The following is an 18,412-nucleotide window of genomic DNA, read 5'->3' as shown; positions in this document are numbered from 1 at the left end:
CGAATTGAGAACCTGCTCCTTTTTTAAAGTCGGTTAAAACCAGATTTTAATGTCCCACGCATTTAGCGTCTCCTTTTATTTGCATACTCTAAGTTGTCACAATGAATTCGCAATTCCACGTAATCAATCGGCCCGCAGCCGGTCGTCCTTTGTACTCTATTATTTGTGTACAGTTCAACGCACAGTTTGACCGCGTTTTATCAAAATGACATGTTATTGTTATGAGCAAATTGAAGTTCATCCCAATTAACCCATCCTAGGCTTATCTATCTCTTTCAATTAGTTACTAAATTGTTGATATTCTCTTTGTAATTTTTATTACATATTGCAGCGTTATCTTTTTTTATTATTACAAAACATTAATTATTAGTAAAGTTAATGACCTCGTTATAAATTAGAAATGGAGGTTATATTATTATTATTATTGTCATCTCGAAGTAATTACTGTGACGTCGTACACAAAAATATGAAACAGCCAATTAACCTCGACGTCTACTTCTTTAGTTGAAGCTGTCTTGCTTGTTTGCAAGATAATGAAAGATTGTAATGTATTCTACTGTATTTCGTAACACAATGTTTTCAAATGTAAAGGCAGTCTTTATTTGTCGAAATCGGTCTTACTTACGGTTTGTCTGAGTTGGTACCGACTAGTTTCGGACCATTCGGAGAGGATCAACAGGGTGAGTATTATGAAAAGCCGTTTTAGACAAAAGAAGTTTCACGAATGTTTTAATATTTTAGGTAAAGGTAGTAATTTAAACACACTTTCTACCTCCTTTAAGTCCTGTTATTAGATCTATGTCGTCAATTAAGTTCGGGGAAAAGTCTTTTCACATAAATTATGCTTAAATAAACCTGTCAAAATATCTTCAAGTCATTTTGTATCTAGCTGGTCTATTTGCCATTAAAAAAATTGGCAGTTGCTACTGACTGCCGGTGGAAGTGAAAATTTAGAACTTTTAGTATATAAAATTCAAATTTAAATAACTTATTTTCAATAATATATCAAAAAATCAATAATCAAACAATTCAACAATGCACAATATGTACACATTGAACTTTTCACTAAATCCATTCAATTTTAATCATAAGTTATAACCAGCACTAATGCACAATATGTCAGCTGTATAGCTGCAGATACACTGCTATAAGCATTTCGGTGACGCGAACTCACGAGATTTCACCCAACCAAAAAGTATCCATCTATATAATATATTTTCATTTATTTTTTTGATTTCATTTATTTATCGCGTACGCCAATCAAATCCATAAAATTTACCCTACCAAAAATTTCCAACGCGGTTAAAGAATTTTCCACTCCAAAAAAGTTAGTTTTTTTTTATGAAAAAAGGGACGAGACGAGCATGACGTTCAGCTGATGGAAATTGATACACCCTGCCCATTACAATGTAGTGCCACTCAGGATTCTTGAAAAACCCAAAAATTCTGAGCGGCACAACAATTGCGCTCGTCACCTTAAGACATAAGATGTTAAGTCTCATTTGCCCAGTAATTTCACTAGCTACGGCGCCCTTCAGACCGAAACACAGTAATGTTTACACATTACTGCTGCACGGCAGAAATAGGCGCCGTTGTGGTACCCATAACCTAGTCGGCATCCTGTGCAAATGTGGTAGAGTAAAATGTAAATAGACAATAAACAACACAGATGGAGCTCCCGGATGAGGGGCCTTGATGAGCCTTTGCGCCAGCGTTCGTTTTTACAATACTCTGCCGAATTGTATAAAAAAAAACATTTTAAAGATTTAAACTCAAACTTTTAAGATCAAATTCGTTCATTCGAATCTCTGAATATAGGTACTTTTCCAAGTGAACAATCAGGTTGAGTCGACATTTACCTAACCCACTTGCTCATTTTTATGACGCGTGCTATAACACGCGCTTGTTCACACGAAAAGAGAATTTACAAATGAAAAACTAAAAAACTCGACTGCGTTTCTGTGTATTTTGGAAATAAAAAAACCCTAAAATAAAGTCACGCTCGACTTTATTTATTTAACACCAACAAGACAAACACTAACAAAAGTATAATAATATTATTACAATAAATAATAAATTCTAAGTGTTGGCTTATTTATAGTTTGTTACACACATTACAAAAAGACACAAACATATTTAATTAAAATGAATGCAAACATTATAAGAATATTTAGAAATTGAACTAAACGTAAATGAATAAGAAATCAATAATATTATATAAGAATTAAAACATGCATAATTTCACAATTATATAAAACAGACTTAAACTTATCAGTATTTATAAATTATTTGAATAAAATATACTTTTTGCCTATAATTTAGAAAAAAAAAATGAATATAGATGAAATAAATTCCGTTTAAATGACGAAATATTGTCTGAAAATATATCAATATCAACTTTTTTATCTTTTTCTTTATACTTTTCTTTATTAACAGTAGTTGTTATGACACCAATACTTGCACCAGTAGTTGTTATGACACCAGACTTGCACATAACTATTAAGTGAATTTTGTAGCAGTCGCGATCCAGTCTAGAAATGGAGGCTCAGTGAACTGATAGCAGATACCTATTATATTACATTGCAGATTACTTCAATATACTGACTAGACTGCCTGACCTTACCCCCAGCTTATGTTGTGTTCTGATTTCACCACTGGGAGGCTCCTTTGAATAGGATGCCGGCTAGATTATGGGTACCACAACGGCGCCTATTTCTGCCGTGAAGCAGTAATGTGTTTCGGTCTGAAGGTCGCCGTAGCTAGTGAAATTACTGGGCAAATGAGACTTAACATCTTATGTCTCAAGGTGACAAGCGCAGTTGTAGTGGGAATTCCATTCAGAATATTTGGGGTTTCTCAAGAATCCTGAGCGGCACTGCATTGTAATGGGCAGGGCGTAATAAAAAATATGGTTTATTACCGGTGTCACTCTCACAGTAAATACGAATCTAACGACACCCCTAAAGCTAGAATCCATCGAGCCGTGCAGGAGTAAGTGACAAAAAAGTATACATACTCACGAAACACATATTAACCCTCCTTCTGGTGCAGTCGGGTAAAAAAAATAGAAAAGAGGAATAAAACTGATATACATAAGAACTGGTGCCTACTCTCACCAAAATTGGTAAGTGGGAAAGCAATGTTGGTTGGGCATCTAGAAGTCTGGCTTTCAAATACATATTCCATACGAGAGGACGTCCCTTTCAAGTCCAGAAAGATATTAGAGTGCTTCAAGAGGCCAACAGCTGGCTTCAATTTGGATAGGGACGTGGCCTGACGTAATAATGATCACAACACCAAGTATATTCGAGGAATCGGTCACCATCACACGGTATCAAAACATTAACATTATACCCTGAGGTATTTTGATATGGGGCAGTACAGCCGATATTAACACGCGGCTACTCGCGCTATTTATAACGTAGATCCTAGAAAATCATTAAGGGATAAATTTGAAGAAATAAACATTTTGACAGTTGCGTCTCAATATATTCTTTATAATGTTATTCGTTCATAAGCACATAAAGGAATTTGCTAGAAACTGCGACAATCGTAATGTTAAACATAAACATGTTATGCCTACAACTCGGTTAAGTCTAGTTAGTAAATCGTTTATTGGGCGATGTATATGATTTTAAAACATGATCCCAGAAAATGTACAAAACAAATGTGTTACGAAATTTAATAGAATTATTAAAAAACGTTTGTGTGGTATTATTTTCTTATTGATAACACAGACTGGGAATGGAGCAAAAACACCGTCAGGCTATTTAATTATAAATTTTGTTGTACATTGTATTCATACTTTTTATATAAAAAAAAACCCCTGAGTTTCTTGCACCCATTCGTCTCAGGTTTAAAAGGCATACTATTTCAAATGGATGAATTTTTGACGTTCAATAAGTAATTTTAAATTCTTATTACAAAAAAAAAATATTTGAATAATATTTCACAATACCGACGCACCGCCACAAAATGGACTTTAGAACGACTAGTTTTAATGAACAATTTATAACAAGTTCCTAGAAATCTCATGCAGATATTGCAACTATTTACACAAAAAGGCTAATTAACAAATAAAATACAAAAATATTCATTCAAAGAATCATTAAGCATTTTTATATTTATTCCACATAGTTGTACAAGGCTACAATTAAAATTAAAGGTGGTTAAATATTAATCTTATAATAATTATTAGTCACCGGAAATTACGATGTGCTATCTTGAGTATTTGTTTTGCATCTAATATAAAAGAAGTTCCCATTCAAGATATTTTTTTTAATTACCACAAGTAGAAATGCTTAAGCATTGCGCGGCGGTGTTGTCTGGAGATAATAGTTGTTTCGAATTGTCGGGGACCCAGTGCTCTGTGAACGGCTGGATCACTTGGCGTTGCGTAGAGACGTCGCTTCATTGTGTGTCTTCTACCGCATTTATCACGGGGAGTGTTCCGAAGAGCTGTTTCACCTGCCGCCGAATTCCACCTTCGCACGACACGCCACAAGTTAGGATATCATCCCCACCATCTGGATGCGGTCCTCCACAGTGCGGTTTTCAAGGAGCTTTCTTCCACGTACTACAAAGCTGTGGAATGAACTTCCTTGTGCGGTGTTTCCGGGACGATACGACATGGGTACCTCCAAAAAAAAGCGCGTACACCTTCCTTAAAGGCCGGCAACGCTCCTGTGATTCCTCTGGTGTTGCAAGAGATTGTGGGCGGCGGTGATCACTTAACAACAGGTGACTCGTGCGCTCGTTTGTCCTCCTATTCCATAAAAAAAAAATTTGTTCAACAAGTGAGCAAAGTTATTTTTTTGCTGCGTGTGCTGACTTTAAATCACGAATTGGCGAAGTAGTCTAGAATAGAATCACAAGCGTAGCGAGTGATTCTAATATAAACTACTGAGGTAGTGAGGGATTTAAAGGCACGAGACAAAAAAAAAATCTCTCGTTTAAAACATACAACTTTTCACCTCGACTAGCGAGAAAAGTGTTATAGTAAGAAAACAATTAAGATAATATTTAGTAATATTTATTATAAATATCATCACTAGTATTTATTTTAAATATTAACCCCCTTATTCATAATGGTCCGCTAACTTTAAACAGCCGCTAAGGAGTATTTTTTCTCATTCTGACTTAGGTCAATAGAAGAAGACAGAGTGAGAGTTAGCAATGCTTTAAGTTAGCAGACTATTATGAATAAGGGGGTAAGTCTTTAAAAAGGCAATAGTAAAATTTATAAATCTAAATTTCGATAGGTAACATGTACATTTTTGTGACAATGAGATAATACGCTAGGCTAAAATGAGTTTCGCACCGGATGGCATTTTTTTTTAATGCGGAGTAATTCCCGGATGTTTGGTCACGTGGGGTTCGAAATTTAAATCACTTCGCCTCACGCTCGCAGCAAAAGCGTTTTTGCTGCGAGTTTTCACGTAGCAATAGCGCCCTTTTCATGCTAGAGAGGTGAAAACGTATTTTTTTCTCTGACTTTCTATGTATGTACCTATATAGCGACGAAATGAACGTGGGCAAAGTTGTTTTATTATGTTTGTTATTTCTGCTTCATGGTGTTGTAAACAAGAATAAGCCTCTATTCTGTATAGCCGAGTGGTTAGCGATCCTACCTACTAAGCTAGAGGTCCCGGGTTCGAATCCCGGTAGGTGCAAGCATTTATATGATGAATATGTTTGTTTCCGAGTCATGGATGTTTAAATGTATTTATGTATGTTTAAGGTAAGTATATTGTATTAAATATATCGTTGTCTTGCAACCCATAAACACAGGCTATATATGCTTAATTTGAGGCAAGATAAATTTGTGTAAAAAGTGTGTCAATATTATTCTGTGTTGTGAAATTTTATCTTATGGATATTTGAAATGGTGAGACACTTATGAATTATTAAGACGTGTCTTCTTGGTACGTTCTTCTGTTGCAACGTCTTTTCAATTCAGACTTTTGCCTTCACTCAGTGGGAAGGCAAGCTCATATTTATGGCATACGAGTCTTTTCTGGTAGTTAATACTGTACTTCGTGATCTCCTATTCCACAGTAAGAAGTTTCAAGTCGTAATCAAGAACGTCGGGTAGAAGAAACGAGTACGAAAATAATTCGGAATTCGTCTTAGCTCGGGTGTAATCTGCGCCTGGGCGAGCGCCGAGCAGTCACAAGTCAGTCAGGGAAGACCAAAGAGTTTAATAATATATAGGGAAAAGAGAGCCCTCTCTACGCATTAAGAGGTGTCTATTTGAAAACTAGCGCCATCTGGAGATTGGCTCCGAAAATAACTATAAGCTCGAAATTATAAAATTCATTTTTAATGTTGTGACACAATTAAATAACTAACTCTACTTTTTAACGTAGGTATTGCAATTTTTACCATTTTGAAATTGCGCGTAGAGTTAGTTTTTTAATTGCGTCACAACATAGAATATAAAGGATAGATTTAGTAGTGTAAATATGCAAAATGGAACATGAGAGCTACATACATACGCAAACGCTAGAAGTAGCCGCCATTTTATGACCAGTGGGCAGTGACACAATTAGAGAAAAGTTGAAAGGCAAAAGTTCAAAGCGGGTGACAGCTGACAAAGCTTTCATTTTCGGGCCAACTAACAGATGGCACTACAGTCTTCTGAAAACGTCACTTTAAGGCGTATGTCCCACCCCTGGGGAAGACCTATCGAGCGAGGCGGTTATGTCGCAACGATGGATAACTATGAAGATTCTGACCATGTGACCGGCCTTACATACCCCCGTTATATACAACGTGTTACAAAATACTCCGTATAAAATATAATTAATTATCTAATAATATTAAAATTTTGTCAACCCTTGTAAGCTGTCATATCAGGGAACGAGATTATTAAACAGAAAAGCCTACGTACCTATGTTACCTAATAATTGTCTACTTTAATAGTTTTTCTGTTTTTCATTCATAAATGTTTGCTACCTCAATATATGGATGTCATTATAGTCAAGTACTGGCTTCAAAGAATGTCAAGTTGGAAAAAAAACGGTTATGTGAAGGACAGAGTGTATTTCGCCGATTGCCCAACGGTTGCCGTGATGTAACAGCGTGTTGGATCGGTTTTCGCATCAATAACACCGGCGATGGTGCGAAATGCTACACAAGCCATAACCCGACGAGCAAGGTTGTGTATTGAGCAAGGCGGAGCATACTTTGAGCCGTTTATGTAAATTTGACGTTTATTATGAAAAAGTTAGCGTTCTTTTAGGTAGTTTCGTTAGATTACGTATTTTAAAATTTATGTCGTTCCGCAAATTAGGTAGAAATGCAGGTACATTTAGTACGCAGTAATTTACACTTAAATTTTATTGAAATGGGGTTCGCACATCAATGAAAATAATAAGATTTTTTTATTTTTTTGGGGTATGTAATACAGCGTTACTGCAATTCTTAAATATTGTGAATGTACTCGTAATAAGGCCCCATTTAACCTTCTTTCGGACTTACGGGTAGTTTTGTAACCACATGTATATTGAAAAAAAAATTAAAAGTAGAATTAACTAACCTTGTAGTGGAATGAAAGATAACATGAACCCGACGCCCACGACAGCCGCCCAACTGATCTCCAGCCACATGAAGTAGGTTATGATGATGGTCGCGAGCGGCCCAATCCACAGGTAGTGAAGGAAGATGATGGCCACGTCGAACCTGTTCACATCGTTCGACAGCAGGTTCACCACTTGACCGACGGTGGTTTCGCCGAGCGCTGTCTTCGAGAGCCGGAGCGACTATGGTGATACAAAGTTAGGTTTTATTTATAAATCAAATCAAAATCACTTTATTTATCTAGGTCATGGATATGTCGCTTATGAATATCAAATGTGATGAGAAGAAGTGGCAAGAAACTCATTGCCACTCTTTCAAATCAACATTTACAGCTTCATCATTTTACAATCAAACATACTAACACAATACATTAAAAAAAATACTCTAAACTTCAAATACTAAACGCCTTACACGAGTAAGTAAAAAATAAATCTAAATTAATAAGTAAAAATACAAGATTTATTGATTAGTATCCACAAACACCAAAAAATAAAGGTATTATGCGAGATACTACCAAGATATAATAAAACTTGAATTTTTAGTATACTTATTAATTAATACAAATGATTTGAGTTTTCTCTAGTGTCAATTCCGCCATTATTCGTCCTTAAAGAATTCGACACGTGCCTCGCCTCTACACGAGGCATCCCCAGGACGTGTTGTCTCGCCAAAATCTGTGATGTTGGCAAGACCACACGTCCTTGTATTGTTTAATTATGGATTTCCGCAAAGTAACGCATACTTCAATAACTACACTTATTAAGACTACAATTACAAATAAAAATTTAATATCTATACTAATATTATAAAGCTGCAGTGTTTGTTTGTTTGTTTGAACGCGCTAATCTCTGGTACTACTGGTCCGATTTGAATGATTCTTTCAGTGTTGGGTAGTCCATTTAACGAGGAAGGCTATAGGCTATGTTTTTCTTTTTTTTTTCAAAATAAGGGATCCGTAATAAAATTGCTATTTTGTAACACAAGGTGTAAAATCGAAAACCTATTTTTGCGTGCGCTGCAAAAACTATTGACAATAGAACAAACAGATGTACAATATATATAGGCAATATTTTATTACTAATAAAACTATCGCGTGAATTATACTTTATATGGCAAAACAACGTTTGCCGGGTCAGCTAGTACATTATAAATTATAAGTTTTAATTTGAGCGATTTTCATAAAATATGTAAAATAAAAAAAATTGTGGTATTTATATTCGTCAATAGCAGAGAAAATGAGCTATGAATAGTTTAGTATTGAATTTTATTATCTACCATTTATCTGTCATGGAAACTCTTGTTTGACTAGCGTATGGATGACTTAACAGCCCCATAATGCGTGAACAATTGTCAATACGCGCGTTTTCTGTATGATGTTTATGATCTGGCGGGTCCAGTCCGCACTACGAACGACCAGTAACGCGTTGAGGCAACAAATACATAACCGAGAGAGTGCGCGTCTTGGCAGGGAACTGCGGAAAGTCTTAGACGAGGTAATCGATCGATTTAAAATGCTAGCTAGTTTAATATTCAATCTATACGGCAATATTATCTCTAGACCTCGTTGGAACGTGAAGCCCACTCTTGTTTCTCTTTCACGAGACGAACTTTTTAGTCTGTGATAATAAAACATATAGAATTATATGAAGTACCGCCACGGGCATGTATATCATATAGGCAATTGGGCAGTGCCTACCTCGCTATGAACCTAAATGATTATGGCACTGGCGTTAAAGTTAATTTAGTTTAATTTGGTTCCGTTATTTTATAACCAAACTACTATTGAACACCCACTCATAAAATTTTTCCTTACGCTAGATACTAGAGTCCTACGGCAAGCAATCTTTGATTATTCCAAAGCTCAACTACGACTATTTAGCACCACAGTGCCTACCTTGCTAGAAAACTAATTCACGCCCCTGAGTACCGCATATGACGCGCAAAAAATCGGACACACAAAATATCCTCGTAGACCTGACAGACCGCGCCGTACCGCGCCGAGCAAAAAGTGCGTCAAAAAAATATTACGTTCGCGTTAAGTTGACTCCACACGCGCTAACGCAAACCGCGACGCTCACTTTAGTCTGTAGCAAAGAGTATAATAATATATAGGGTAAAGAGAGCCCTCTCTTCGCATTATGAGCTGTCTATTTGAAAACTATCGCCATCTGGAGATTGGCCCCGAAAATAACTATATATTAGCTCGAAATTATAAAATTCATTTTTAATGTTCTGACGCAATTAAATAACTAACTCTACTTTTTAATGTAGGTATTGTTTGCAATTTTTTACCATGTTGAAATTGCGCGTAGAGTTAGTTATTTAATTTTGTCACAACATAGAACATAAAGGTTAGATTTAGTAGTGTAAATATGCAAAATGGAACACGAGAGCTACATACATGCGCAAACGCTAGTAGTAGCCGCCATTTTATGACCAGTGACGCAAATAAAGAAAAGTTGAAAGGTTTCAAAGCGAGTGACAGCTGACAAAGCTTTCATTTTTGGGCCAACTAACAGATGGCACTACAGTCTTCTGAAAACGTCACTTTAAGGCGTCTGTCCCACCCCTGGTCTGCACTTGCTAGTGATAGACGTGTATCATGGCGCTAGACATCGATGTCGATTCAAGCAGTAGAAAACAGACCAGCACTGTATGATACATCTTTGGCACAGTATCATGACAGAAATTTTAAAAGAAAATTGTGGGATGAAGTGTGAAAATTTATTTGGATATAGTTTTAGAGCTGAATGTTAAATATGAAACAGTCCGTTTAATAATCGTTCTGAAAAAATAGGATGAACCCAAAATGATATATTTCTTCTTCTTTTTTATATCTCAAGTACCAATGCACCGCAATCTCTGTACTTCTATTGCGTGCACATCCCTACAGTTCTGGCGACAAAATGACCGAAAGTGAGCGTCATGTGCGTTGAGTCTCTGCCAAAGACATTTTGCGCGCATTGCAGAATTTTTGTGGGCCGCAGACTCGATAGCACAAAAAATATTTCATCTGCGATAGGTCTAAAGCTTGGGTCTCATGGTCCGAACTCGGTCCTAAGCTCGCACGACGCACTGTGGGACCGGCCTCGTCCGTGATAGTACAGACACGTCTGTGGCGGTGCGCCGGTATCCATCGCGAGACGGTAACTTCAAAGGTGCTGTCAACTGCGCTTCCGCACAGACGGCAGGTCAGAACTCGTTCATTTACTGATAGGTAGTCGTGTCGTGCAAGTGTATGTGCTTGCGGACAAATGGAGTGGACGAATGAACTTATTTTTGAGTTTTTGAATCATTATCAAAATGAACCAAGATTGTGAAATGAAGCTTGAAAAGATCTACACAGACCGACACGCACCGTTGGAACGGCCCTGCCTGCAGTGCGTCGCCGTCCGTGTTCGTCGTCTGTGCGTGGCTGATCCGTAGAATACCGGACCGTAGGACCCCAGCTTAAGACGTAAGCTTGTCACGCACACTAAACTTATATTTCAGGCCCGTTTTTATCGGTTGTCTAACAGCAAGATACTAAGTAGACGTATAAATTATCTAAGCGTATATGCTATCAACCATTTTTTTTCTCGTTACACTATGTTTATTTCATACATATATTATGATTATATTTTTATAATAGACATAATTGGATGGTTACGGATCTGTTTTAGTGTCTACTGAGATATTTGCAGAATAATTGTGGTTTCTATAACCTTGTGATATTTCCTCTGCAATATATATTTTATTGCTCCAACAAGTCTTAAAGGATAATTACATTTTAATTGTATATTAAAACTTATAACGATGATGTCCTCAACCGTCATGTTAAGTTAAATTAAGGAAAGAAGTATAGTAGCGGAACCGTTAAAGAAACAAACAGGCAAGATTATTTAAACATCGACCTTATAAGACACAGAAGAACGAAGGACGAACGCTTTAAGGTACCATAATATTAGGAACATAGATGACCTGAACAATGTTAGTAGTAGGCTGAGGAGAGCGTTTCATACCCAAGCGTGACAGCTCAGTCTCATTCAATGATAATTTTAACTTTCTCCACCTCAATATATCGGAAAATAAATTATTTTGTACCATTTATATTTGCGAGAGCATTGTTGAGAGTGAACGAAAATAGATAAGTAGGTACATATAATTATGTCGGGACTGAGGGACGTGGGGGTCCGTATTCTCAGCCTTCACCTTTGGGAGACTAGCGTGGTTGTATGTATGTTATTAATGCCTGACCACACACAGTCACAATACAGCAATAGAACAGTACTTAAACTTCATACTAGCCCGAATCGACGCACGCACACATACACACGATTTACACGACCGCTAAGCAATCTTGGGGAGACAAAATTATTGAGTGCCACAACGTACGCCACCGAGACTGGTCGCTGCTAAAATAACTACACCAAGCTGTTAATTTTTTTGTATGTACCAACCCTAGCGCACCGGCCAGACGAAGGTTTAAATATTAGTATTTCAAGGAGACAAACACAGCGGGTGTTACGCTACTGTTCCATTACTTGTACTGTGACACAGGTTTATCAACGGAGCCCATGTTGACAATTAAAAACTCACCTTATAAACATCAATTAAAAATATCCCTTTGTCCTCGTTTGTGTATTCTGACGCGCTATAATCGCCAGTACAAACGTTATATAAGATTATTATGGTTGTAAACGACTATTTGTATTGAACTTAAACGCTTTTCATAAGTAGAGCACAATAGTAAGGTTTAAAACGTGAACTGAATAGTCATTGGATTCGTCAGTATATTTACGAATGACTATCGGAGGCTAAAAACGTTAAATATATGTTAAAATATGAATAACTAGCAATGCCCCGCGGTTTCACTCACGTAGATACCGTTCTCGTGGTAGTGGAAAGTCGAACAAACATAATTTTTTTCACTTAGTTATTATTTTATTCGTTATATCTTTTCATCGGAATGTCCGATATTAATAATTTAAAAAGTATTTTACAGATTTTAAAACGGTCTTTTATAAAATATATTTAAATATTTAAACTTTTTAGGATTAATATATAGGTATGAATAATATGGTTTTATTATTGTCGCCACTTTTACCAACTTTTAAAATGTAAAAAGTAGTTATAGTGGCTTAACTAAAGTAGTTGACATATTATGGTATCGCGGACTTTTGGTTGCAGACCGAAAACTAAGCTATGCCAAGGCTAAACTAAGCTATGCCAAGGCTAAACTAAGCTATGCCAAGGCTAAACTAAGCTATGCCAAGCAAGCTAGGCTAAGCTAAGCTAGAAATAAATAGCGTGCACACCAACAGCTAAGCCAAAGCTAAGTCAGTGTTGCGTAGTTCAATTAGACGGACGGCGAAGGATGTGCAAAGGGTGTGCGGGGTAACGGGGTAGCGGGAGGGGCTAAGCTAAACTAACTTAGCTTAGCTCTTGGTCTGCAACCCGTATTTGTTGCAGATATTGATACGTTCTAGTTAATACTGTTGAACATTTTTTTGTTGTATCATCAATAGTTTCCGCAGCGCACGCGATGGCAGATTTTTTATGACATTTATTCATACCTTGGTTTATATATATTATTGCATTTTTATTAGAGATCCCTATTTTTTTTTAAATGATTGCCTATGTCTCTCAGTGAAGATGCAGCTTCCTAAAAGTGAAACTTTTTTAAATCAGTCCAGTAGTTTTTGTGTGAAAACATTACAAACATACATACATACAAAAACACAATTCTTTCCTCTTTATAATATTACTTATAAGAATCACATATTAGTGCTGAGACACTCATTTTCTCTACGATAAAGTTGATGTGACTTATAGAAGGTAGGACCCTGTTGTAAACCTATTTTAAGCCCTCGATGGTAAAAAAATGCCTTTGTCTTATATCATATATACGTCTAGATAGACTATGACAGCTGTGAATACGTCGAAAAATTAAGTATATATAAATTGCATAAATATTTTAACAAATACCAGTTTACTATGTGGTCATTTCAATGAGTATGACAATAAATGTATCTGTAAATTATTATGTATTCAAATCAAATCGAAATTGCTTTATTCGTTTATAACAAAAAAATAACACTTGTGAATGTCATTTGACATTTACGATTTAGCAACACAAGGTTGAGTTTAAATGAGAAGAAGTGGCAAAAAACTCATTACCTTTGCTTTATGATCTTATAAATGTCTTGACATATTCGAGTAACTTAATAAAATTAAAAATGTGAAACAGAGTTATTCAGTACGTACAGTAGAATCACATACTGTAAATTATTAATGGTAGGTACTATAGGACCATTTTAATTTTATTTATGAAGTATAGTTTATAATTTAAGTTGACTTTTTTACTTTAGTATTCTAAATTCGCAAATACAAGCCACAATATCAAGAAGCATCCCCGCCATTTAAATGTGTGCCACACACAGTGCGGGCAACAAGAGAATTGAAAACTTAAACAGTGGCATGACCTTCATTCCTTGTTTCAAGGACATTGGTCCTTCGAGAGAAGTGCGTACACCGACCTTAAAAGGTCGGCAACGGTCATGTGAGTGCTCTGGTGGTCCCTTGTTATACTGTATCATTTTTAGGGTGAAGTAAAATTTCCTATTACCGTATAATATATATAAAAACATTCTATATAATATTTTAGCTTGCAAATAACACAACAGTCTCGTTTGTAAAATGTATTGCGTAAGTCTTAACAGCAACGATGGAAGTCGCCGGCTCCTTTGCACAGGAAGCCGGCTAGATTATGGGTACCACAACGGCAGCTATTTCCGCGGTGAAGCAGTAATGTGTAAACATTACTGTGTTTCCTTCTGAAGGGCGCCGTAGCTAGTGAAATTACTGGGCACATGAAACTTGACATCTTATGTATCAAGTTGACGAGCGCAATTGTAGTACCGCTCAGAGTATTTGGATTTTTCAAGAATCCTGAGCGGCACTGCATTGTAACGTGTAGGGCGTATCAATTACCACCAGCTGAACGTCCTGCTCGTCTCGTGCCTTATTTTCATAAAAAAAAAATATCAAAATAAATTCCGGCCATTAAATATCAATATAGCTCAATCGATAGTGACCCTGCCTACAAAGCTAGAGGTCCCGAGTTCGAATCCCAGTAGATGCAAACATGTTTAATGAATGTTTGTTTCCGAGTTGTTATCTACAACTTGTCATTTACATGTATTTACGTATGTTTATCGTATTAAATATATCGCTGTCTTGCGACCAAAGTACAGGTTATGTCTAGTTTTTTTTATTATTATTATGACCGTGACTTCATAAATATTGATTTGTTGTGAATCGTGTCTCGAGACATGTAACAATTCAATGAATCTAAACGGATCGATTTCAGAGATGTCACGTTCAAGTTCATGTACGTGCAAAATGGCATAACAATCGTTTCTGTAGTTATATTTTAGCACTTTCGTGTCACACTACATACAGTCATTCCGTTAAAAAAAAAGATATGGAAAGTTGACCGAGAGTTTTCAAATTGGTATTTTTTAATAATGCGATGTGTGTGCAGCTGATTTTCTAGTTTCCTTTCCGACTCCATTCACATTAAAAAAAAATAACCAAAAAAAATCCTAGAACTTATACAATAGCCTTGTTTTGGTAAAATCAATAGTTTCGGCGTATGGATGTCACAAAAATTTATATGTAACAAAGTGACAGAAAGATTTAAGAAGAGAGAGTTTTTTATTCACACAGACACTTATATTTAAATAAGTAATATTTACAGTTACTACTGTTTACATTTGAAAATTTTGTTACTGCGTGTCGGAGTATCGCTTAAAGCATAGCATGTCTTCTAAAACAAACCCTTAAACAGACGGGGTCTCACATACCATCAGGAGACCCGTATGTATGCTTGTTTGCCTCCTCTTCCATAAATAATAGATTAGAGATAGGCATTTTATACTGTATCTATAAAAAGAAAAGCCTTAGATGAAAAAGTTGAGGTTAACAGTTAACCTCTATTTTAAGCAATGCACCTAGCACTACTGCACAGCAACACAAATTGACATAAAAATCGTCAGTCACACACACTAAACTAATAATCTTGGCCTGTTTTCATCGGTTGTCTAGTAGCAAGAGGCTCTATCTAGACGTATAAATTATCTAAGACTATATAAATCACCCATAATAATTAACACAAAGCATGCTTACCTTTCTGTATATAAGTGAACAGCAGGCGACCCTGAACTTCATGCCCATATGGAGAATTGCCATCATGTAAGGATGCACCACGAATACGTTCAGTGCCGAGCATATCACCACGGCCCCCGCGTAGATATAAGCCTCGTTAGGTTTCATTTGACGCTGTCCGGGACTGTAGAACTCCACCAGTTTGCCCAGAAAAACCGGTTGCGCTATGCTGGTAAAATAAAAATCTCGGTCAGTGCTAAACGAGACACGGAAATAAAATATTTCTGCAACTATCGCTAAGGACATTAGTCTACGCTACAACTATGTTGTAGACCTTCTATGTCTCGATACGTTCCGCTACAAGATTAGGTCGTCTAATAAAAACATAACATACACTATTGACTAACAATCTATGCATCTCCGATGTACAGTGGGATGCGGGAATTAACTTTTTTGAACAGCAGTTTTCATACAAGGATTATTGATGGGTTTATTTGCAATGGCATATAGGGACAAATCACGTCGTATAAAAAACAAAGCCGAAATATGGAATATGCCACAAATAAGCTTCGATATATCTATACATTGCTGCATTTACTCCACATGATTAAAATAATATTCTACAAATATTTTGAGTTTTCTTGAGTGTTATTTCCGCGAATATTCGTTTTCAAACATTTCGACACGTGCCTCGTTTAGTTAGTCTCGTGCCAGAGTTTGGCAAGTCAACATCTCCTGAGGACGCCTAGTGTAGAGGCGAAACACGTGTCGAATTGTTTGAAGACGAATATTGGCGGAATTTACCCAAGAATACTCGAAATATTTGGATAATTATGTATTTCTGCAAAATAGCGCCTACTTCTATAAAAGAATATTGGTCAAAAAGCAGCAATGTAAAACGTTTATTCAGTTCAGGATGCAGTGAGAAATAAGTCGAAAGTGAAAAATCTCAACACAAAATACTGTTCACTGTTTCGAAAGAAACATATTTAAGACTGAATAAAATTGAAACCGAAAATTCTATCTGCATCCGCCGAATTCGCCATAGCTTGTTCGTTCAAGTAGCTAAGTGTAAGTGCGCTTTTACAGTAGCCGCTTCAAAAAAGTAATTTCCCGATCCCCGTGTTGTACTAAGCTACTAAAAAGGCGCAAGAATCTCACGATTGGTACAGTGTTGTGTTAGTTCTTGCTTTGACTTGACTTTGTAAGTTCGACAGTCGCTCGTGCATTAACACGTGGTATTGCTGCCCGAAATGGCTAATGAAGAAGCCAAGCATACGGGGCTGTTGTATTCTAGGTATAAAAAAGTAATTATATTAGTAACCCAAGGGCCTTATGAGGAAGCTCATTGTCGCTCAGAATGCAATGGAGCTATGCTCGAAGTTTCGCAAGAGATCCGCAAGAGAACCAAAGTCACAGACAGATAGCTGGTGTTGCAGAAAAGTCCTCGAATGGTGACCACATGCCGGAAGACGCAGTGTTGATAGGCAACCCACAAGATGGACGGACGATCTGGTCAAGATCGTCGGAATACGTTGGACGAGGGCAGCACAGGACCGGTCGTCGTGAAGATCTCTGTCCAGGAGTGGTCGTCTTCCGGCTGATTATGATGATATTAGTAACGTTTACTATAAATATTCTTGTATTCCCAAACTTTTTGGAGGATATCTTCTAGGATTGACTACTGGAATATAAAGGTACACACGCTTCTTGAATGGGTTCGTCCACGTACAATTGTGCAGCGTTTCCAAGACGATAAATGAGTAGCTTCTAAAAAACCACGTACACCTTTCTTGAAGTCCGGCAGCACTCCTGTGATTTATCTGGTGTTGCAAGAGAATGTGGGTGGCAGTGATCACTTAGTATCACATACCATCAAGTGACCCGTACGCTCATTTGTCCTCTATATATATATATATATTAATATTTTGGAAGACGTATACATGTATAATGAAAACTACTTATACTACACCTACACCTTCTTGGAAAGTGTAATCGTATCGATGTGACAACTAGGCCGGAAGTACGTCATTTACGTACAAACATGCGGGCGGAAAATTTTCTATGAAAACCCATTTGTTTCAACTCATCAATTGTGTTGTAATTGTAAGCACAAATTATTAGTCGGGTAAAGCGCGATTCCACTATTAGCCTGAGATCTATAGAGCGCACTAAGATTTTTCTCAAGTTTAGCTTAATCATTGACACCGTCTTTTAGTCATTTGACAGTTGCAATTAAACTGAGCTTAAAAGCTAAGACAGCCCAATTCAAAATTCAAGTTCGCGTTTTATCACACTCAGCTAAGTTTTACGTATGTAAAGTCTGAGCAAAGTCACAGTACGCTTTTTAGATCTCAGCCTTAGTCTGAGAGTTTCGCTAGGCTGGCACTTACTGTTAATTTTACTGTCATGCTGTCGCTAATTGTTGTGTTTGTGTATATTTAACGCTTATTAAGTAAAAGTGTGCCAAAACTCCATAGAAAGGAGCGTAATTGGAGTTCGGAGACGAGACAAAGTTTAATTAGAAAACATTAAGAGTCAGACAAAATTCAAAAACGCACACAAGCTCTGTGAAAAGCAAAAGTGGAAATGGACTGGACACATTCTGAGGGAAAAGAAAGAGAAATGGACAAAAACCGTTACAGAATGGTATCTAAGAGACGGGAAACGAAGGAAAGGTAGA

General features: G+C 36.7%; 1 protein-coding gene across 1 annotated transcript in view; it reads right to left on the bottom strand.

The window, feature by feature from the left end:
* LOC126971195 (ATP-binding cassette sub-family C member 4-like) overlaps positions 1–18,412 on the bottom strand; it is a 93,191-nt gene that overhangs the window by 51,176 nt on the left and 23,603 nt on the right. The window contains exons 5-6 of the mRNA XM_050817359.1: positions 15,751–15,958; positions 7,541–7,763 (exon numbers count right to left, since the gene is read on the bottom strand). Of these exons, the coding sequence (XP_050673316.1) occupies positions 7,541–7,763; positions 15,751–15,958 (431 nt within the window). The remainder of the gene's footprint in view (positions 1–7,540; positions 7,764–15,750; positions 15,959–18,412) is intronic.

The sequence above is a fragment of the Leptidea sinapis genome, chromosome 23 (genome assembly GCF_905404315.1).
Source record: "Leptidea sinapis chromosome 23, ilLepSina1.1, whole genome shotgun sequence".
NCBI lineage: Eukaryota > Metazoa > Arthropoda > Insecta > Lepidoptera > Pieridae > Leptidea > Leptidea sinapis.
The sequence above is the reverse complement of the archived record's forward strand: the minus strand, read 5'-3'. Positions and strand labels throughout refer to the sequence as shown.